The 23,591-nt window shown below is 42.9% G+C and overlaps 1 protein-coding gene across 1 annotated transcript in view; it reads right to left on the reverse strand.

The window, feature by feature from the left end:
• Positions 1-23,591, reverse strand: part of ARHGEF4 (Rho guanine nucleotide exchange factor 4) — a 191,203-nt gene that overhangs the window by 28,292 nt on the left and 139,320 nt on the right. The window contains 1 exon segment of the mRNA XM_069791974.1: positions 20,216-20,355. Within this exon segment, the coding sequence (XP_069648075.1) occupies positions 20,216-20,355 (140 nt within the window).

The raw sequence follows: 23,591 nt of genomic DNA on the forward strand, positions 1-23,591 counted from the left end.
TTAAAATCTTTCTTTAACCTGCATAATTGGACTTCTTTGGGTTGGTTTTTTTTTCTTCTTCTTTAAATCAAAACACTGGAAGCATTAATTAAAAGTAATTGTTGATGTTATCAATCTAAAACGCTTACTGTGTTTCTTATCTGGCCAGCTCATGCCTTAGATTTCAAGAATAAATCACAAAGACAGCAGATACCACCACAGAAATGAGTTTAGCCTGGGAGAACAAATTAAGAAAAGATACAATCTAAAGCCCAGATCTCCCTTTGGAAATGATGTCTTAGTCTCACTCCTGTTCATAGATGCTCTTTGCACTTGCAGGCTCAAAGTAAAGCAGTAGCAGAGCAAAGCTCGTGCCTGTTAAATGTTCTGGTGAACTTGCCCCATGCAGGGGCAACACACTGTCCCATCCCTGCACACTGCTTTGCCACGCAGCTGGAGTACACCAGTACCGCAGTGGCAGCACAGGGAAAAGAATGGACACACAGCTCTTACTCTGCACCCCAGGGAGGAGAAGGGAGAGTCCAGCAGCCACAAAAGGACCTGGTTGGCATGGCCTGGTCTGCAGCAGGAGCAGAGAGCACAGTGGGCACCAAGCACCCCAAGTGCTTTGCAGAGGGGCAGTGACTGCATCTCTCCCCCTTCCTTGGCCATGCTGTTCCCTCCCTGTGGCTACAGCCCAAATGTCATGGCAGAGCCTGACATTCAGATCACTGCAGGGAAGGCAATCACAGCCTTCCTGCAGAGCATCTGTCTCTTGTGTCAAATAAGTGCACTGACAGCAAAGAAAAAAGCCAACTTTGTTGACAGAAATGCCAAAGTCTTCTCCTTCCGCACCGCCATTCTATCACCATCTACAGCTCCTGCACGTGATTCAGGGATCCTTCACCAGCTTTATTTTTCCTGGGCTTTATCGGCCATTGCAGCTTCTTCAGCCAAGATCTGAGGCAAGCTTGAATGAGTCACAACTAGTATCAGACTGATTAACACTTACATGCCAACTGCAGCTTCCAGCTTAATGTACACAGCTGTAGGTGAAGCTGACAAAAGAGAAAAACACTGGGTTCCCCATGACAAAACTCGACACAGATACTGCAGGACTAGTCAGGTATTGAACACCTAGACAAGCAGTGGAAAGAGAAAATGAAAATTTACCTAACATTAAATATTAAGAGGGAAAGTGTTCCCAGGCTCTTAGCAACCAGTGTTAACACCTGCAGCAGGCAGTGTTGTAACACATATCTCCAAAGAGTACTCTGTAATCTTGCAATTTGTCTTATAAGAATTTTTAAATGCAAGAACAATTCTACTTTTTTTGCTCCCAACTATTCTGGTACCAATAATCTGGTGAAATCACCCTACACAAGGGTAATGCAAATTGCCCCATACAGGGAAGGGGGAGGCAATTTCACCAGCACTTGCGTTACCTTTTTCTATAACATACTTTTCTTCCAGGTTATCCCTCTCTGTCCTGGACTCTTCATAGCCCTTGAAGAAAACAGATCTTTGTTTTATTTCTCTAGCAGCAGGCAGGTCTTCTCCCACTGGGGAAGTCTTGGTTCCTTTGTGTCAACAACTGCAATGTTTCCCAGAGGGGAGAGCTGCCCTGCAGGAAGCAATGTGGCAGCTCTGTACCTCAGAGGCATTAACTGCCCAAACTCATGTTATTCCTGAGACTTACATTTTCTCTCTAGTATCAGCAGTGAGCATTTAGGGGCACTGGATCAGCTCCTAGCAAGACACTCTTCCACCTCCCATTACATGCACTGGCTGCTTCTGCACAAGCTTTCATGTGTCAAAGAAGCAGAGGCAAATGGCTCTGGCTCCCACAGACACTGCCACTCTAACTGGGCAAAGTAAAGGGAACTTTTTGGAAATAAGAAATGCTGTACCAGGTATGGTGTAGATGGGATAAAAGTGGGCCAGAGAGAAAAGGGAAGGAGAAGGCTGCAGTGTTGTGGGAGCACTTGCCCGCTCACAGCAGCGCTGTGCCTGCCCCAGGAGCCCACCATCGCCAGGTTTGGTATTCGATCCCTTCCGAGCAGTGGGAATAGGATGTCCCCAAACTGAGCAAGCAGCAGCTAGCAGAGGGTGAATTACTTCATCACCACAAGACCAGGTCCAGCTACCTAATTAATTTTGAAGGACACTAAATAAGTTCCTGGAAAACTTCCCTGAAGCACCTTCCTAGGCAGCATATAACAGGAAGATACAGTCTCTAGTTCAGTGACAAAAGCCACCCAAGGAGCATTTCAGTGACGTGACACCAAGCTAAACAAGAGCACTCGTCACTTTGTGAATCTAGGATCGGTCTTGGCTGGCAGACGTTTGTGCTCAGCTTACCAGCCACCCCACATGGCTTGTATGTGTTGACCCAAATGTTCGGATTATGAATGGAGTTGACCTACCGGCTACTCTCCAGAGCTATGTGTGCATATGCAGGCCCTGTGAATAACTGCAGTTCTCATCTAACACCAGGTGTGTTTTGCACTATTTCAAGATACAGAGCAGGCAAGACAGCAATAACTGACAGTTCAAACACATTGCAGGGGCTGCCGTGATGCTGAGGCCTGTTACTGTTCCCACTGCTGTCAAGAGCAAAACACACACCCACTAGATGAGAGGTGAGAGCTTCTGAATGCTCAAGCACTTTCAGAGCCTGCTCAAACCTTGTGCATGATCTGCCTTCACAAGCAGCTGCCAAAAGCTTTCTGTCGCTGACACCTATGACCCCAAGACCATACTTTGGTCCCTCATCTGTCATTTGAAGACTTGAGGTATTTTTTCACATCTTTCACTTGTTCTTTCCAATAAACAATCTTTTTTCCACCTTATGCCATAAAGTTCTGATTCCAGCTGTAACTAAGACCACAGATAAAGTTTAGAGGGGAGAGAAAACAGATTTGTTTGAAAGGCAGTGTTGTGTGCTGAGGTTCGGAGTTTTGGGTTTTTTTAAATGGTAACTTCAGAAAACAGCAAATACTGGATGGTTCCAGTGGCTGTTTATCACAATGTCTAGCTAATAGAATTAATAGCCTAGTTTGAGATTTTTAATAATTCAAAACTGTTCATCTACATAAGAGATTCCCAGAGAAGTGCAGCGATCTGGGGCCTGCTGCTGCCCCCTACCCAGCACTGCAGGAGACTCTCCTCTCTCAGGCAAAAGGATGTTCCATACCTCAGATGTAACAGAAAGGAGCTCAGCAAGTACAATTTTCATTTCTGTGTGCTAAAGTGATGTGGGTTTGCACAACATGAATGTACTACACACAATAACATAAGTAACTGGTACAGAGTACACCACTCATGATCACAGACACAACATCACCCTCCAGCCTTTCTCAATATCTGATCAGACTCCAGGACCCATAAACATTCAGGTCTGAAACGACTGCAGTAACTTCAACCATTAGTGCCAGCAAATGCACTACCCTCATGAAAGCTGTACTTAAATTGCAGATTACCTAACACACAAAATGAAGGATCCTGCTGAATTTTAAGGGCTTGGATATTTTGCACAGTCTCCAGCACAAATGCAAGCAGTGTCATTAAGACCAGAGCACCGTGGCTTCCTTTCCAGTCTGTCTTCCTCCAGGAATTGGTCTCCTTCAATGCCATCGAGTAGAGGGTTGATCCACTGAGGTGCCAATGCCCAAGTCTGGAAGTGTTGTGATGTAAAAGGCTGCCGATAAAACATCATTGAGGTGAACAGGCCTGGAGCAACATGCTGCTTTGCTACCCTTCCCTCCTAATGGGTCTACAAGAGTGCTCCTTGAGTCGCTTGCCCACTGTGCCTGGCTACTACCAGCCAGTGAGAAACATGTGGCCTTCAAGCAGTGTCCTGTGCTGTGGTTCTGCCAGCCATTTTAATACATGTAGCAGATAAGCACTGAGGTATAATAAAGGAAACAGGATAAAAGCCAACAAAACACCCCCTGCCACACTGCTGCAGCGTTTATTCAGCCCGAATTTCTGATGCACTCTATTGATCAATCACTTCAGCTAATTGGGCATTACTCATGCCACCGCAGAGCACAATGTTCACAATGGCAGAGCAACAGAGGCATTACGGGGTTCAGATTTTTACAGCAGGTGTTTACATGTAGCAGGTCCTTGTGTAAGGGCTCATTATAGGATGACTGACCCTCTGCAAACAAAGCAGCAGCATTTTGGGCTTCTCCAGGGCTGAGAAGTGCTACATATAGGCACAGTATCGTAATCGTTAGGAATTGAGGCTGATTAGGGCCACGGAGAGCGGTTACAATTAAGCAAGTTGGCTCTGTTACCTCTTTCCCTTTCTCTGGTTTAACGGTGATCCAAACTGCAAGGCACAGGTGATGACAGGAGGAGAGTGAGGGGAGCAGGGTGGGGAAGGAACTGATGATTAAAAAACAAAGGAGGGATACTCTGAGACACACAGTTACTGTAACTGCAGACAAGCAGACCAGAGGCAGACAATGACAAGCTGACCTGCTGATTTGTCGCCCAGTCCTGGAAACCCCCATGCACGACACCACTATCGACAGTCCTCCTTCAGTGAAATGCCAAAAGAAACATCAGCACCACGTTGACGATGATGAGGAAGAGCAGGATGACAAAGACTACTACCCGCTGGGTCTCCGGGTTCATGTTGCAGCGGAGGAAAGTGTGAAGCGCACTCCATTTGTGCCTGCTTCGGTCGGGGACCTTTGCCATGGCTTCAGCCCCCGGAAAAAAAAAAGCCAACAATGAAACAGCAGCAGCCTTCTCAAGTGACCGCTGTACAGCCCACAGCGGGGGCACAGATGGGGGCAGAGGGCTGTGAACAAAAGCTGGTTTGCAGCTCTCAAAAGCAGAAGTCTATATGGTTCGACACAGCCATTGCTGGTACTGCACAGCACATGTGCCAAAACGCCCCCCTCTCTCCACCCCCTTATCTCAGGGGGATGCTTATCAGCACACCCATGGGTTTCCACATCTTCTTTGCTGAAGGAACCGTCGCCATCGCTTTAGCAGAAGGAAGACGTTGAATTCCTTCTCACAGAAAGCCGGAGCGTGCCGGAGCACTGCAATCCGGGCTGCGATATTGGCTTTCCAGAGAGCGACTCAGCTATTTGCTGGGCGCCGTCTCCAGGATACATGCAGGCCTTAGCAACGCGGCAAGCGCCAGCCCAACGTGGCCGTGTGCAGGGGAGGCTTTTAAGGAGGGTCAGGAGTGGATTAGGCGTCTGCTTTTTTAAATCCTTCTACCCGCACTAAGAGCGTGCCAGCAATAGAGACAAGTCCTGCCAGAAGGCAAATCCCGCTCCTCCTGCCAGGGCTGGGGAAAGCTGGCCATGGGACAGCGCAAGGGCACCGTGAGGGCACGCACAGCTTCTGGCACACATGAGCGTGCAACAAGCTGCTGGGTGTTTGCGAAGAGGACAGGCGGAGATGCAGCCCTCTGACTGGGGGTCCAGGAGAAGCGGCTCCTGTTGGACTCTGCCATCTGGTCCCCGGCAGGATCCCGCAGCCAGAATGTCTAAAGGACTTGGCTACTTCTGCCAATGCCTCCATGGGACTAAGGCACTCAAACCCCAAATCTCTGCAACCAGAAAACCTTTAGTCAGCTCTGCAGAGCCCTAAACATGCTTTTATGAACTTAACATTTTGCTGCTGGACTGTGAAGTTCACCAAGCATCAAGCTGCCTGGGGTATACTCACAGATGCCCCAGCCTAAGCACAGCTCCCACCAATGTCTCATCAGAGTCAGGATGAAAAGGCACTCCTCCTTGTAAAGGCCAGGGATGGCTCTTGGAGAGCATCCATCACAGACAGGCTCTTTTGTCTACAGTAGCAGCCCTTTTCTTTCCTCTAGCCAGCAGAGCTGAGCCCACCTTTTACTCAACAGCCAGCAGTAATAGCACTCCCTAGGAAAGGAAGAGGAGCGCCCAGTATTCAAGTCATTCACTGATGGAAGGTAATTCTGCATCTTCCAGTGCTCACCCCACACACCCCTCATGAAACTGAGGAGTGTGAATCCAGCAATCCCGCCCCTGGAGCTAGGGCTAGATGATACATTAGTTCATGCATGGAGCTGGGTGCAAAGAGGCTGACTCTGCACTTTACCCAGTGGTTTCAAACATGAAAAAAAACCCATAAATCCAAAACCACAACATGTATATATACACACACATTCCTAAGAGCAGGAAACAGAAGTCATGGCTCCCCCCTTAATCATACTAACTGCTAAACACCTATGGTAGCATCTGTCTCTGGGAAGGGCAATGAGGGAACAGCCACATGATGTGGCTATGAAGAGAACGCACTCAGCTGCTCCCACAATTGAGAGAATACATATAAAAAAAAGCTGTCTTTTTTCAGGTGTTAGCACTTCAATGCCCATAATGTTTCTTGAAGATCTGTATAGCTCCCATATGTATCCTGGAACACAGCAGGTGAGAGATTTAAAATGAAAAAGGTTTAAGAGGCTGGGTACTTTTCTTTCATTTTGTTTTTTTTCCCCAAACTGTGCTAACATCAGCAGGAGTTATATAGAAAGTGCCAAGCAGCCAAACAACTTCCATTGTCTCCTAATGCTTCCCTAACATTTAAGATATCTGTCTTTTCTAGGCATTATAAAATCAAGTCTAGAATTATTTCAGTTTGCCGGTTTCTGAACTTAAAGATCCAGCAAATCTCCTTGTCTCTAGCCTAAACATAGAACAAGGGGAATAATGCATAGGACGAGGGCTTGTGCTCTCAGTGCAGCTTCAAGACTTGATAATCAGAACTTCACATATGAAGCAAACTACTGGGATCCACAGGCTGCCCAAGCTCCCAGGTGTTTTTAAGTTTTTGGCCTGCATTCACTTAATGGCTTTGAAAAACCAATTCTCCTTGCCATATGCACCACAACATAACACTTAGATCCCTAAGCTTGCAGACTTCAATTTAATGAAAGTTCAAGTCCACAGTTGACTCGCATCATCGCATTGTTCAACTCCTGGGCATTCTGCAAATCTTGTCTCATTTTGAAGGCTTTTCATGAGCTGATTGAGTTTGGGCACAAGCCACCAAACAGTACTTGGGAGGGATGCAGATCTTCAGGAGAAGCTAATCATGGTGAATGGGAAGCATGATCACACATGCTTCTTTGAAACCTGCACAGCAACTACTATCTTCTCTAGTCACTTAGTTAAACTGCGAAGAAATAGATCAACTCCAGTGACCCACCAAGTCACACACTGGTGACTCAAGCTGGCAGAGGTATACTGTTGCTGCCACAGGATACTAGGCAATTTCTAAAATCCATGATGATGTAATTCTCCAGTAATCTGAAATGTTTGCCACTCAGGAACATGCTTGAGCATTTGAAGGTGAAAGCATAGAAAGTTTGACTGAGTATCTATAAAGACATCTTAAACGGGAAAGTAGTTTGCTTCTTGGGCACTGCTCTGAGACCACCTGGGAGGAGAAGTTGGGGGGAAACTGATACCGAGATGAAAATACAGGAAAAAAAAGATGCAAAATTGTAACAGAGGGTGCATTTTCACCTATCTTTGTTGGAGCTGTCTCTAAGAAACATCCTAAGCCACAGCTATGTTCCTTTGCTTTCCTGATGTACAGACCTAAGTGCCCTCCTACAGTACGTTGCCTGGGCACATAGAACATGCTTACCTTGTGTACATCTTGGAGCATTACACAATTAATGTTAAGGTGCAGTCACCCTTCTGACCCCACCGTGAATAAGCAAGCATGAGTAGAAACTGGTCTCGACAAGGACAAAAACTGCAGTGACTCTAGCTGTGACCTGGCTTTTGTTTTCACACCCAAGCAGTGAATCCCCTCATACAGTCTTTTGCAGAGTCTCTGCACATGGGGGAGTTACTTTCATGGTAACTCAAAGTGTTTGTGGGGCAGGGGGGTCTCCAGCTGCTGCCACAAGCTGCTAAACACCATGTGGCATTTTTCTGTTACAGAAACAAAGCCTCATTCTTTTTCCTCACTGGTCAGACATGCTTCTATGGTAGGTGGCATCAGCCAAGAGATGAAAACAGCTGAATGTTTCACCTTGTGGCTTGTAGTAGAGTGGGACTTAGTTTGTATAACTATCATTGAGGGAGCATTATTTCAAGTAAGTGCTGCACAATCTTCATTGGAATCTAATTTGCAATTGTAATAATTTACTTCTAATCCTTCCTCTAAGAGCCATCCTCAACCAGGGCTGCACCAAGGGAATAAAGCTGCCACTCAAACGGTGCAAGTGGTGAGCACAGAGCAGCCTCGAAAGCCTGGTTGCACACAAAGCCATGCTGCAGTCAGAGAAGCTGGTCAGTGACCAAGCCTTCAGAGAGTAAATTGTTCAAGAACCCCCAGTCTAATACTAAATAAAGCAGAAACAGAAGGACACCCCTTTACTTTCCATCAAAATGATACTAATTATTGTCCAGCCCTTACTCGTCACCTTGCTTTTATCTGCAGCAATTGAGGCCTAAGCTTTTGAAGACTGTTTTAGGTGTCAGTTTTAGGAGGCCAGAAGCATACAGACGAACCCACTTGCCTGCTGAACAAAATCAGCATTTCAATATTGTAGCAGCTGAACTGGGAGCTGAAAGGTACATGTACATAAACGTGAAAAATCAGTAACTGTAATAAGCAGCACAGGTGCTTCAGTAGAACAGGCAAATAAATGAGAAGTCAAGCCCTGAAGTTATATCCAGTGCACTGGGAAAGCAAAGAGCACATGCCCCAGAGCGAGGCCCCTGAGGGCAGCCATGCAGAGGGGACCAGCCCTGCCATCAGCACCTTTCCCCTCTCTTGCAAGACAGCAGACTCGGAAAGCAAGGCTCTGAGTAGTAAGCTACATATCACGCTAAAGCACATTTCCAGGATTTCCTATACTTGACTTAGCACAAACAGGGATGTGTCTGCTACAAGTGCAAGACACACAATGCAATTCAACTCCTCTTAAAGCCAAGGATGATTACTATTGAAGGCATAAACAAACTGTGCTCTAAAAATCACTAGAGGAAAAAAGAACACACTTACTGGGTCATTTATCAACACCCTCTCTCCGATGAGGTGAAAAATGTGTCAAAATATTAACAAGTAACAAAGACAGGAGAAGGAGTGCTAGATTGGAGCCTGGATTAGGCCCATCTGATATGATACACAGTTGTGTACTTCTTGCCCCAGCTAAACTACCTCATTCTCTGCGCAGGGCACCGCAGCAGTCAGCTGGTTGGCAGTCAGCTCTGTGGTATTTGCCTGCTCTGTTCAACAGAGCTTTGCATACCATGCAAACACAGCACTGAGTAAGCAAATACTAACTTCTTGACAAGTTTTCCTAAGATGTTCCTAAATAGGGTATCTTCTGAGGTAGCATTACTCTCTCTTTTTACACCAATGAAGCCACAGACACAAATATCAACTTCCCCTGTCCCTCTAGTTGGATCACTGGCTGTTTGGATGCTGTGTATAGAGAACTACAGACGAGGAGAACATGTTCAGCACGTGCAGAAACCTTCAACAGTTCAACAGCCAAAGTAACAAATTTCACCTAGATCCATATGACTGGTTTTTTCCCCCATTAACCTTTCTGTGACATAAAAATCACCAAATTATTACTGCCTTTTTCATAACACAGAGCTGTTGAAGAGCTTCTTGGGGAAGAAGCTTCTATTAATTTTTATTTTTTTAACTGGGTGATGAAAATACTTCCACCTAATAACACCGGGGTGATTGAACCATTTCAAATGCATCTTTCATAAAAGAATCCAGGCTCTGAGTGAACATTCAATGGACAAATTTCCACTCAGTTTTCAGTTCAGCAGCTGAAAACAAGGACTGAGAATGAAATTGAGAGAGGCAAGCATTGCTACCTGCAAATCAATCCATGAAAACCAAGTTTCCTTAACTCCCAAATATCCCATTATCACACTTGCCCAGCATCCAACCTAAGCAACTATCAATCCTGTTATGCATTGAATTAACCCTCAGTAACAACTGCAGCTAACACCTTCCAAAATGATGTCATTCAGTATTGAGCCATGGCCAGAAAACATCTGAACAAGTACAGCTTCTTAAACTGCATTTGATCATATATTTCTAAAATGGAAAAGAGTCTGGCAAAGGCCCACAATTTTCTCTGAGTTTTACAGTGTGTAACACTGTGTTACTAGAGTACAGTTACTCCCACTGCATGTTTCTCTAGTTAGTACTGCATGGTTTAAGCCCACACAGCGTTTACAGCCAGTATTTCCCTGGGCAGTTTACTCATGTAATACTGCCAAAACATTACAAGTTGTTCTCCTGCTTGAGAACTAAGATTAATGAGATAATTATCAATGGAAAGAAAATTGGCCTGACATTTTCTTTGTGTAGTGCATAGATTAAGGCATGGCCACATTGGTACGCTGCAAGAAAAGCAGCTGTTTAGGTGGGCCACCCCTGACAACAATTAAAAAAAAAGATGACAATGTGCTTAGCAACCAGTCTTTTGCTTTCAGACTCTACTAAAGCTAGAAAATCTTCCAAGGTCTCCTAAAGCAAGTTTTATTTTCAAGAGCAGCAACAGTAACTATTAACACATTTGAAGCACCTGGGAATTATTGTCATGGCCTAGAGCTCTGGTGTCAGAGGAACCATGTTGCTGCTGTGAGCCACGTACTGACACAACACATCCCACACGCTTCTGTGAGCTGAGGCAAGGGAGCTTCCAGCATCACACACAGAAGATGACACATTTCCAGGGTGGGTTGGGCTAGTGCTGAGCATATGTTTGGGTTTGACTGAAGGTGGAAAATTCTCTCTCAATACTGAATGACCGATGACAGGCAAGGGATACAGACAGGAATGGTCTGGGAAACAAAACAAAGCATGTAACGATAGATGTGGTGGAACAAGAAACAAGCAGAGAGAAGCAAAGGCTGGCACAGTCCATGCAATAGCCTAGGAAAATGGATCTTTTCAATACAAGATTGGACACAGGCAGAACAAAGGATGCTGTATTAATGATGCTCTGAAATAAAGACAGGCTGAATGAGATATACAGTAAGACGGATGGATAGGAAAGGAAATGCTGCATCTTAGAGACCTGGCAAGATTAACAGCTTGAATGCAATAGCTAGAAAGGGGTCAGAATAGAAGATGACAATCTTGTTATAGAGCTGAGGAACAGACAGGGTGGCAACAACCATCCTTAGTAACCAAGGGAGGAGGTGTTCAGGAGGTCCTACAAATTATTTTAATGCCTTTTTTTTTTTTTGGCTATCTGATTTTTGAGCTGAAAATTTGACAGCCATGGATAACACAGAAAGGGAATGGTCTTCATTTGGGCACTACGTGGATTGGAACAGAGAAATAAGGGAGAAATAGAGGCAGAGAAACACTCTGAGAAATGTCAGGGAAAGGAGAGAGGGAAACAGGCATGGGCAGAGTTGTGGGACCTGAAGCAGGTGATATCAGAAGAAGCTGCAATGAAGTCAGTGAAAACAGATAAAAGTGGGTGAGAAGAAGGGGATGAATAACAGTGCAAGGTGAGTGACAAGATGAATGTGGTAACCAACATGGGGTAGAGGAAGATGCATAATGTACAGAGCTGAAAACACACTAAAAGATAATCCCTGTAAGAGGTTTTTAAGAGAGGTGGTTGGAAGGGGCAGGGAACAGGGGCAAGCTTTATTTTTTTGTTTGTTTTAGACCGTAAGACTCCTTTCTTTCTGACTACACAGGAATTTTCAAGAAAGCCATGTAGTTTTGGGCTCTCTGGCATATTCTGTTGAGCCAACACATTATAAAATATGAGTACAGCGTTCCTTTAGCTGCCATCTTTAAAAAAATGCATTTGGTTGCAGAGCAGTGTTATGACACTTCTCTGACTGCTGAGCCTCCTCACCTCTACAGAATATACTAGTCTTGTGGATGCAGAAAATGGGAAAACTGCTTACAAGTAACAGCTCTGTAAAGTTCTTCCAAGTTGGCATGTAATAATGTTAATTTGAGAATCCTCCTTCATTGTCTTCTGATGAAATTAGAGGAGCCATAGGAGGGCTGCGGAGAACAACAAGCTCCATGGAGTATGAGAATGAGACAAGCTATGACAAGCTAAAAGATACATGACATGTGTACAAGAAATAGGCTAGACATTTTTATGTCCTACACAACAGAAAAGCAGGGCAGAAATTTTACATGGTCAAGCGGCCTTCCGAGGCCACCTTTCCCTGATACCTCTGTTTTAGCCAGCAGGCTGGAAAAAATGCAACAGAACGACACACCCTGAAGAATGAGTTTTGATGGGCTGTTCTCCAAGACCCTGCCCCATCGACCGAGAAATTAGTAACAATTTAAGATACAGCTCAGAAAATAAACTTGGTAAGTGGCTGTCAAGATGATCAGCAAGGCAAGGATGGGAAACTGATAGCCCCAACAGTAAATGAACAAGGTGCCCCCCTGCTTTACTAGCAAAGCATCCATTAGGCACAGAGGAATGTGAAGAAACTGGAGATTCAGTCCATATTGGATAGCTCAAGCAGCCTGCTTTCTTTTCACAAAACCCACTGACATGAGGACTTGCCAGTGGCAAATCAGTGGAATAGTCAGAAGCAGGATCCTCTCTAAAGATTATAGATAAAAGCAGCTAGAAGTAGGAATGAAAAAAATAACCCACATCAACACCTTTCAGGTCACTGTTCCCTACAACTGCACCTGCCCCTCAACCCAAAATTTCAAGAAAGCTGAACTTGATATTCAACTGCTGTAAACCAGCACAGCTCTCTACTCCTGTCCTCTGAGACCCTGATCATGGTCCACAATTCCATGCAAATCTGCCTGACAAGTATGTGCCACATGGAGGTGCGCCAGTCAGCCCCATACTGCTAAGGACAAAGGCCATTCTTGTTTGCTTGCCTATGGAGCGCGCATGTGTTCAAGTGTGGGAGTAGTGGGGTTATTGCAAGTAACATTTCCTCATTTTGCTGCAAGGAGCAGGCGTATGACTGACCTGCAGTGGAACAGTGGCTCTCCCAGGGCATGCCAATGGCACCAAGCAAGGTCTGGCCCCAGGTGCCCCAGAGGGAGGGGGAGTCTTTCCACAAGCCTCAGGAAAAGCCAGGCTGGCGCTTCAGCAGCTTGGTTGTTGTCACTGATCTTTCTTCCCTCTACAGCTCCCACAGTTTTGCTGCTTTTATCAGAGTGGCAATACAAAACTGCAAGGAATATGCCAATGCCTTCATTGCATTAAAGCATGGCTGAACTTGCTGCCAACTCTGTCCCCAGTTTACTGAGTGTATGTACAAAGGGCCTTGGTCACAGGACAGGGCTGAAACTGACAGGGAAGATCTTTTGAGGGATTAACAGTGCTCTCTGAAGGGCCAGAAGAGTCAGGAGAGATTTTATTTTTCCACCACAGGGTTCAAATGTCTTCTGGGGATTAGGAAAAAAGAGAAAACTTTGCGGAGAGGAGCTGCTCTAAATCAGGATTTGGAGAGAGGAGAACAAATCCAAGAAACATTCCGATATCAAAACCATGCTGAGGAACCTGAGACACAATCTAAAATCAGATATATTCACTCCTTTGTCTCTATGCAAACACTTAAACCTGGAATAACCTCTACACTAACCTTTACCCAGCATTCCTACTCTGTCACATTCCTTCTTTATCCCCTTTGTACTCCAATATCCACTTCGTTATTGTACTGTTATCCTTCACAGGTGTTTCTTAAACTAGTGAACTGGGGCATGGACATCCCCAAAACTATTTTTAAAATAAAGACATCAGCAGAGTGAATTGTAACAGACTTGTTTTTGCACACCATCGGGCGACCATTTCAAGCAGGAATAACTACAGTTTAATTTATGCTATACTCTGAAGTCAGATTATATAAAGGGTGCAAATATTGCAGTGCTTTTAATGCTCTTCCTTCCATAGAACAGTGGTGGAGATTTAGGTACCAAACCAAGGATCCCTGAAAGCCAAACAAGGAGCTCCCAAGGATAGCTAGTGAGGTACACCAAGGACAGGGGCAAGTTCTTTCTCTGTATCAGACAGAGGGCAGGTTTGAAAACAAGGCTCCCACTTCACACATGAATGGTGAAATCACTCATCTTCACCTGCTCACGGGTTATCCTTGGCTGTCATTGCACAGGGTCTGATCGTGTGTGTGCACTCCACAGCCAGGCCCTGCAGGCAATACCGGTTGAAGGATGGCAAATTAGAAAGCCTGGGATTAGGTGCATGTGAGACCCCTCAGCAGGTAGGGACCATCAGAACCTTAGAGGGTTAGCGCCTGCCTGCCCCACTAACTCAAGTGCAGCAGAGCAAGGATTTGAAGATCTCAGTGGTGCCATGGTAGATGGCCCTTGTGCTAGAAGTGGCAGGCAGGAAGCCAAGACCTTCTGCAAGCATAACCCTTAGCCCTACAGGATACGATACCACTGGTACAGATTAAAAGAGCTCTATTAATGGGATGTCAAAGTATTGGAAGTTGGTTGCAGCCTTCACCATAAAAAGACCTCTTGTGATCAGCATCAGTAGACATGCCATGTTTTCTTTAAGCGGTGGGGAGCATCAGAGTTCTAGGAACCCACAGACACACTGGATAAAATACAGGCAGACTTTGAGATGATTTGGCACAAGTAACTTCAGGAGTTAAAACATTGTTGGATCATTTTTCTCCAAGTGGAAAACTATTTGTGGAGCCAAGCCTCTCTATATCGCACTAACTGGAAACACATTTAATGCCAGCAAACAACAGACATTATTAAGAGTCCCCTAATACTCACAAGCTATCATTAATGAGTGTTAACAGAAGCTGATAGAGTCTTTACAATTTAACAGCTGGCAGGGCTAATGTAAGAACTCCAAAGTCATCATGCTGTCTCCAGTTATTTGAGTGATGTATTTAGGCCTGTTTTACAGCCACAGATGAAAGTTTGGGCAGTATCTTCCCCTCTTCAAACGTCAGTATGTGTGTGGGGATGCACCCGTGCCCACAAAGAGGTGAAACACAGAGGCTACCTCTGCTGTTCTGCTTCTTCAAGTTTGGCTCCTGGAAGGAGGAGTTAGGTCCACTCAGAGACTGACCCCATAACCCAGTCATTCCCTTATGCATGCGCAGGGCCCCTTCCACTGTTAACACCTCAGCATTTTTGTTTAGGAGTTAAAATTGTGACAGACTCCCATGTGCTATTCTTGCCCCAAGACCTAAGCTAATCCTGGGTGGTTTTTGTTTGTTCCTAATGAGTATCAAATTAATAGTGCTATTTAGAGAAAGCGTGGGTCTAGCAAAATTATGTATTTTATAGAAATGCTTCTGTATGGATTGAACTCCTGCTGGTGGTCTGTGTGTATGCTACAGATCATAGCATGCATGTTATGGGAGCTACCAACCCACACCTCACATGTATGTGTGGGAACAAGCATTTGGATTGCTCACTGCATGACTGCAAATGTGAAACCTTATCCCATTTCTCCTATCTTTCCAAAAAACCCCAACATCCACTTGCAAGATAGTCTTTCCTCAGATGAGGATAATCCATAGTGCTGAGTGAGCTATACTGGCTTCCATCACCCTCTGTTCCTCTTCAGCCTGCTGAGGGAGGATCCCTCGTGCAGTGAACAACCAAGTCCTAATGCTGACGAGGGCGTGAGAAAGTGGCTCAGAGCAGCCACAGCTGCCCATGGTAGAAAGCAGAAATATGGCTTTAGTGGCCCTTGGGACCACTGAGCTCCTGATCCTGATGTTTGATGAGACATAATTGCTATAGAGTATTTGAATATACTGATTTGCTTTAAATCCATTGCAAAAAGCCCTCTGAAACAACTTTAGAATTTTGCAGACCTGAGAACTGTAAAAACTAAATCCGTCAGACAGTAAAAGAAGTTACAATTCTGACTCCATATTCTGAACATGCACATCTGAACCCCATGCAAAGTTACGCAAACACTTTGACCAAAAACTCAGATCCAGTAAAGATTTATGTCCATCAGTGAACATTATTTCTTGTCCTTGACAGCACTGAGCTTTATACAGTACTCTGCAAATAAATCATAATTGCTGCTTCTGCACCACAGTTGTCAACCTTGGTTGCAGAAATATGCAAGACACAAAAGTGGGAATTAAGCCCTCTGAGGAAAAAAAAAAAGGTGCGTGGGGGTATTTGTTAACTGGTTTCTGTTTGCTTTAGTATCAGTTGGGAGAGCAATATACTCACATTAAGATATAAAAGTAGTAAATCTCCTCTCCCAGATTACACAGGAATGTTATACATTGCTTCCATATGATCAATAATTCTAATTCTGTTTTCAGTCTGGAATCTGTTGTGACTGTAGCTTTTTCAACCTATTCTGTACTCTTTTAATAAAAGGGGATGATAACATTTTGCAACACTATTTTAAATTTTTTCTGTCTTTTGAAATTTGTCCTCATATAGTACACAAGAGATTTCTATTAACTGGAATGTAGATGGATAATGTGAAAAATGCTATGAAGGATATTACTGACATTTAACAAAATTAAAGCATGTTGTTCTGAATTCATCTGCATTGACATTTTATGAGTTTGGGGGTTTGTTCTGGTTTTTTTGTTTGTTTGTGGTTTTTGTTTGTTTGTTTGTTTGTTTTAAAAACCAAACAGTTTACATGTCTGTCTTGTTTAAAATTGGCTGTGCTTGGAGGAGCACTGGGTAAGCCTAGAACAACTTCCCAGTGAGTGATCAAAGAGTTTAGCACAAGAATAACGCTTTAGAGACTCAACAGCCCCAGTTGTACATGGCTCGGTAAGACAGAGAGGACTGCTACAATATCTGATGCCTTTGGTATGTGGCAGATGTATGGTTTGCACCACTTCCTGAACATTCTTCTATATGAATTACTTTGTTAAATCAGAAACATCTATGTTGGAACCAATTAGCTTAATTGCATCTTGTCAACAAGCACTAGTTAGCACAAACATCTGTAACATACTACAATATTGTCACTTTAAAATGTAAGGCAATGGTGTTACATCTTAGATAAAATCCTGGCCTGCTGAAGCCAATGAGTCGTGCATTTCCTCAGAACAAGACTTCACATACCAAATTCCAAACTTATCAAACATAGAGCCGTAAGAGATAAGGAAAAAACAGGGAGTCTTGCTGTTATTTTGCAAACATTTAGTGCTTTGCTTTCATGAGATGGGGATGGTACTGTTCATCTAGGGCTTCAGGGAGCTAAACACTCAACATGTTGAACTGCAATAGCATTTCGTCCAAAGCACGGAGCCATATGGACCCTTCGCACAGCAGGACAGAACAAACCCTTTGTACGCATCAGATATTTCCAAGCAAACAGGCCTACTCACCCAGGCCAATTACTTGATAAGCAGTATAGTTTTCCTCGTTATCACCATGATCACTTGAGAGCTGGGCAGGCAGGCTTTTTATATGCTTAATCCCTCATGTTCTTTACTTCAGTTTACGTGTAACACATTTCATGAAGCTTGAAGCTATGTCTGTCCTATACTTACTATTTATGCACTGGAAGGACAGAACCACAATGCATTTGCAGTATAGATTTTTCTCTTGCTGCATTTTACCTTATTATACTGTGGAAGCAAAAAGATATAAGGATAGGGTCTTTATCTGGAACAAACACAAAGTAAAGTCCAAGTACAATCTAAACACAAAAATCTCTTTTCCTAAGCATCAAGAATGCCTTTGAAAGAATGTCAAACAGATGCCCCAAGAAAATGACTTCCCCTGCCTCTTTTCTCATCCCAAACCCTTATTATTACTTTTTTATTGAGTTTTTCTTGGCTCTTACACACTCTCATGCTGATCTTCTTAGGTGGGCTCTATACGACCTTTCCAGCTTTCTTCTATTCCTCTAGTCTTCTTGCCAATAAATTATTCTAGTTTTATGAAAGGGTTTTTATTTTTTATTTCATAACCATTTTCTCTTTATCCAAAATGAGCTAAAACTCAGTGGTTGGGCGTTTTGTTTTTTAATGCAACACTTGGTCTGCCAAATGCCTTAAAAATGTATTTCAACCTTCTCTATTTATTTGAAAGCTGCTTCTTCCAGGAAGGCTAAGAATAATGCGGTTACCATAGTTTCCTTATCCACAAGCAATAAAACATGTTCTGGAATGCAATAAAACAAAGACAAGACTACTCACAAAATGTGACTAAATGATTGGACATTGGTATCTTCACCCTACATCACTCCTAGCACTACTACGAAAAATACTCAAGACTAATCAATACCCAGCTTTTGGTCCAGCAGGGAAGATGAAGATAAGCCTGTCCGATTGCCAGCTATTTGAGATATTTCAATTCTAACACTTAAGATGTCTGTTCATGTAAAATCCCTACCTCACAGATTTAGTATTTTACCTCAGAGATTTTTTTATTCCAGGAAGTGATTGTGTAGGAAAGCACTTTGCTAAGGCGCAGTGAAGCTAAGTGATGGATTAATTACCCATAGGAACCAGTTGACAAAGTAAATAATGTACTGCCTGTTCTTACAGTTTTGTTGGCCCCAGAACAGGCAAGCTTGTAGGGAACAAGCCAAAAATAATCTTTTTTCTGCCAGTCAGCCAGCCAGCCAACAAAACTCCACATATGCTTCAAAGACTATACAAATTACACTTGCTTTGGACACATCCATTTGCTTTCCTGATTAGAAGTTAAATGATGAAATTTTACTCTAATAAAGTGAACTTTTAAGAAAAGAAAAACAATTGTTCTCAATAATAATGAATGATGAGAGAGAAAACCACAACATGCATGATGGATATATAGACCCACTGCCAAGTTAATTTTTTTCCTGCTTTTAAAGAGTTGTGAAGATTTCCTTTAAAAAAATGAAATATTTTGCCTTTTCCTTTAAAAAAAAAGGAAACAAAAATCCAGACAATGTTCTGCTTGATGAGACACACTAAGAAGACTTACCAAGGCAAGTGCCTAAATGGGAAGGAAGCAGAATCTTCCTCTCACACTCTCAGTGCACACTATGGGACTCACTCCTGTGGTACTTGGGACTCTTTCACAAACACACCAGGTAAATGTGGGAGAATGCAACTCAAGATTTTCTGGTGTTCTACTAATGTTTGCTTGCCAGCGACAACAGCCCAAAACAGCTGAGGTTAAATCAAAAAGATCTGGCCATGGTTTGATAACCATAGGATATAAGCAATAGGGGAAGTAAATATAGCAAGTCTCTTCCTTACCCCAGGCACTCAGGGCTGTAGTCAGGGATTCTGAGCACTAGGAGCAGGAAAACTGCTAGAAGAGCATTTGCTGCTGTTGTTTTTGAAGAAAAGCTGTTATCCTCACTGTGCAGCTTTCTGGAGCTTTTCTAGACCCCAGAAGCCCCATCGCTGTATATATCAAACATACGGGCACAGAGCCTCAGTCAACATAGTTTCAGTTATACAATACATCTTTTATCCTTGCGTTCTCATCTTATGAAGGTCATGTAAAGGTAATGGAGTATAGCAAAGAGAGAAAGAAGGTGTAAGAGTGCAAGAGATATCACTTATATGGTGAGTGTGCTCCACTCTTCCAAAGAAAAAGCTTATTAGTTCACCCCACCAAAAAAAGCATTCCGTAATAGGATGCCAGTTCTAACGCATTAGACAAAGCTATTGTATTTTTGCAGAAAAACCATCTTAAATCCTGTTAATATGTTGCTTATCACATCAGTTAAATTAAGTAGTACATTTTTAAATTGCTGATCTCAAGTTTACCGGTGTCAGCATCATAAAAGAAAACAGCTAAAAGCACTGACTAAAAAAGCATGTCTTTCACATCCCTAGAGTGAGTTTACTGGGGAACAGGAAGAAGCAGTGAAGGCCAGGCCTACATTAAACTTTGCACCCTTCTCAACTACCAATAAAGAAGTCTGTAAAGCAGGTTTTTTTTCAACATTTCCTTTATGCCTTCAGTATATCACACTTCAAGTCTCACACCAGCCCTGCGGGCTGCTCGTTAATGGTTTTAAACTTCCTGCCCAAAAACACCTAAGAGGAGGGTTACCTGCCTAGCACCTGTGGTTCTGCATTACCTTACATTGTCGTCCTCTACCATTAGGGACAATGCCCTGACAGAAGGCCCAGACCCTGTCATTACTCAGTTGTAAATGGTACACACAGTAAATGACATTTGAAGCCCCATCCAGTTTGCCATTATTGGTTTGGTTATTGACCTTTCTTAGGGTTCACAACAAGAACCAACATCCTTCCCTATCCTGTCTGTCAGAAACCACCCAGTGCAATACCTCATTGATGGCAAGCTGCTCTCCGCCTCCCCCAGGGTGGCCGTAGCGGTGGTTGGAGCTCCGGAAGTCCTCATACAGGTCCTCCTCACTTCCCACATCATCTGCTAGAGCTGTCTTATCCAGTGGCCCATCAGCAATCACTGCAACAACAAAAACAACAAATTGATATAGACCACAAGATCCTCAGCAGCACTGCATCAATTATATGAGCTTGGCTGCAGTGAGGGACACTATAACATAGCATAAAGGAAAACACCACAAGGAAACTATATAGGCAATTGCAGGGCACAATTCCAGCCTGGTGCATGCCCATTTTTCACATAGTTTTTCTCCATTTGTGTTTTGTTACTATAAATGATTGTGTCTTTTCTAGACTGGAAAGTATGATTTTAAAAAATTCAACAACTGCTGCATGTTGCAAAGAAAAGATCAAGTAGAAATAAGAAAACAGGCTCTGAAAAAAGGCACAGGGCAAAGATGCAAACATGATTTCATTGTGACGTTGCTGTGTTGACAGGAAACTTGACTAGGTAACAAGCTCATGTCTGCCAATTCATACCTTGATGATTATGATTTACCAAATTTTATCAGACCAAGGAAAGTCTCAGCCTTTGGGAAAAACATTCACCTTCCTCTTTGTCCACACATCTATTTAATTTGGGAACCCTTTTTGCTGCCTAAAAGAGTGTTTGCTACAGAAATATCCATTATTACCACAAAAGGGCCATTCTGCTCAGCCCAGCCCTTAATAAGCTACAGATAATGGAGAGTTAGCTGTCTGTAGCTAGAACAAGCATTGAAGTCTCAAGATAGAAGATAAGCCTGAGAGAAATACAAATATGGCATTTATACTCCTTGCACAGAAGAAAATGGCGCTTCATCTGTTTCATAGGCAGGAACCTTTTCCTGAGGTCTCCTCAAGGTATTAGCAAATACCCTTCAGTGGCATGTTGACCAATCATTCATTCATCCCATACCTGTATAGGCTACTGACCATAAACATTCTGTTCTCAAAATCTGTGAAAACTGACAGTGATTAAAGAAAATATTTGCTGGCATATTCACCTGGATTAGCAACTGCAGTTGCCATGATAAAGAGGAGGGCTTCACAAAGATTTCTATGCAAGTAAGTATCTAACACAATCACGATGCAGAGAACAACAGCTGATATAACTAGTAATTTTAGCTTAATGGACTTGACACAGCTACAGTAGGAGAACTGAATGAAGTGAAAACACAGATATTTATATTGGCACTCCTGGTGACAGACTTGGCTGTCCAAGTTACACATGATGTCACACTGAAACTTTTTGCAGAACAGGTGAAAAAAACCCAAACCTTTAGCTTGATCTTGTGCAGCTTGGATAGGAAAAGCACCAGTCAGAATCTGGAACACATAAGCCTGTTCCTGAGCCTTCATTTCACTTCATAATGCAACTGCATCTTATGAACCCAATTTTGTCAATGGGCCAAGAAAAAGTGCCTAAGGGTTCGTTAGTTTATTATTACCTGGAAGCAAAGCTCCCTAGTAATAGAAAATAAGGTGCTGTCAGAGGTTACAGCAAGACCTCCAAAGATCATCCTCGTCAATGTTTTCATTACATGTGATGTTTTGTTAAGGCCACATCACTTGATTACTTCTAATAACATGGTGAGGTATAAATTCAGTGTAGCAGGTATCAGTTCAGTGCAGTAACTTGACATCAGAACAAATGGAGTATGAGCTATTTTTGAACTAAATACTTGATTGTTTATGCTTTGAATTCAATAAATACGCACAGCATAGCAAGGACATATTTATTGTCTAAACCTGGAACTCCACCCAATATTGATGGCAGTTCAGGACATGGAGGTGCATATGAGCTTATGATTAAAGCAGAATTTTGTGTGAAAGTGTGTAACTACCCAACCATTCAGTTTTAAGTGACATTTCACAAAAAATCAAGCATTTTCATAGCTTTGCTCTGACACATCATATCATTAATATACAGAAGTCCTCTACCGAATACATGCCAGTAGTATAGAATGCATATAAAGCAATTCTGCGGCTAAGACCTAGCCCATTACTACAAAACTCAAAACCAGCTAGAATGCCACTGATGTTATCATTTTATGCAGAATTACCATGGTTTGCACTTAAATTTATTTCTTTTAAAGAGCATTAAATTATCACATCTTGCTCATAGACTGTCTGAAGAACATTTGTCTGATAGTAATGAACAATTTTCAGTGTATTAGTACAGCAACAAAAACAAATTAGAAGTGTTTTTCAAGAACAAATAAATAATTTATAAAAAGGGAGTTAGCAGTCACTTAATTCAAAACTTCCTTTGCATCCCTCTGATCTCATTTTCCCTTATTTTATGCACAGCTTCATTGCTTTTGCCTTATGCATCTTCTGCTATTTTCACTGCTAAAAGTAATTTTCAGCTTAAAAAATGTTCATTGACATCTTTAAAGCTTTTGGTTTTGCCTCCCATGTTTTCCAATTTGTTCTCCATTCTGTGCTTAGATGAAAAAGCAAAAGCTCCAGGGAGATATTTATCTGTATGACTTAAAATGCTTCTATACCTCTGCTAAGTGCCTTGAAAGCTGTGTTTGCTTTTACCAGAGATATGTTTTTCTTCTCTGATCTTACCAAGCTCATCAATTTTCTGCAGTATCAAAACCTCCTACTGCATTTTGGATTACCTTTCCTGGCAGAAAAGTCCTCATGGACATATTTCACCAAAAAATGCAGTTCATAGTCATACAAAAGTTCTCAATCCTTGAGGAAGAATGGCCCAGGATAGCCATTATATGTTTTCCCAAATTAAATAATGTTCAAGGGAAGAATAAAACTAATGAAAAATAAGAATTTGCTCTGAAGCAGCTTACATGGGAGACATGATTACAAATAAATAAATAAAACAGTGGTCTAGAATGGTGAACCAATGCACTAGAAATCCATCAAGGAAGTAGGAGAATGAAGACTTTTAATGTAGGTAGTGACTCAACATGCACAGCATAAACTAGGTCATGTAGAAAAGAAGCAAGCACTATACAAAAATCTTTAAAGACAAGTTAGCAGAGATTGCTCAAATAGTCTATCAGCTTCCTCAACAGCACAGTCCTAGTTGGACAGGCAGCTATTAAGCTGCACAGTAGTTGACTTGGATGCCTCATTCCTGCCCCACAAATGCTCATCTCAATTTTTAACACCGAAATCCACTGGTACGGTCACAGCTGGCCTCTCCGTGAATCTCTGAAACCACTTATCTGATCTCTCCCTGGCAACCAGGCAACACCGAAGAACAATGTTCTGTCAAAAAATAATGCCAAGCAACCAATTAGCTCAAGCAGATTTCTCCATATTTTATATGGCTGTCCTGATAAA

The sequence above is a fragment of the Haliaeetus albicilla genome, chromosome 9, assembly GCF_947461875.1.
Source record: "Haliaeetus albicilla chromosome 9, bHalAlb1.1, whole genome shotgun sequence".
NCBI lineage: Eukaryota > Metazoa > Chordata > Aves > Accipitriformes > Accipitridae > Haliaeetus > Haliaeetus albicilla.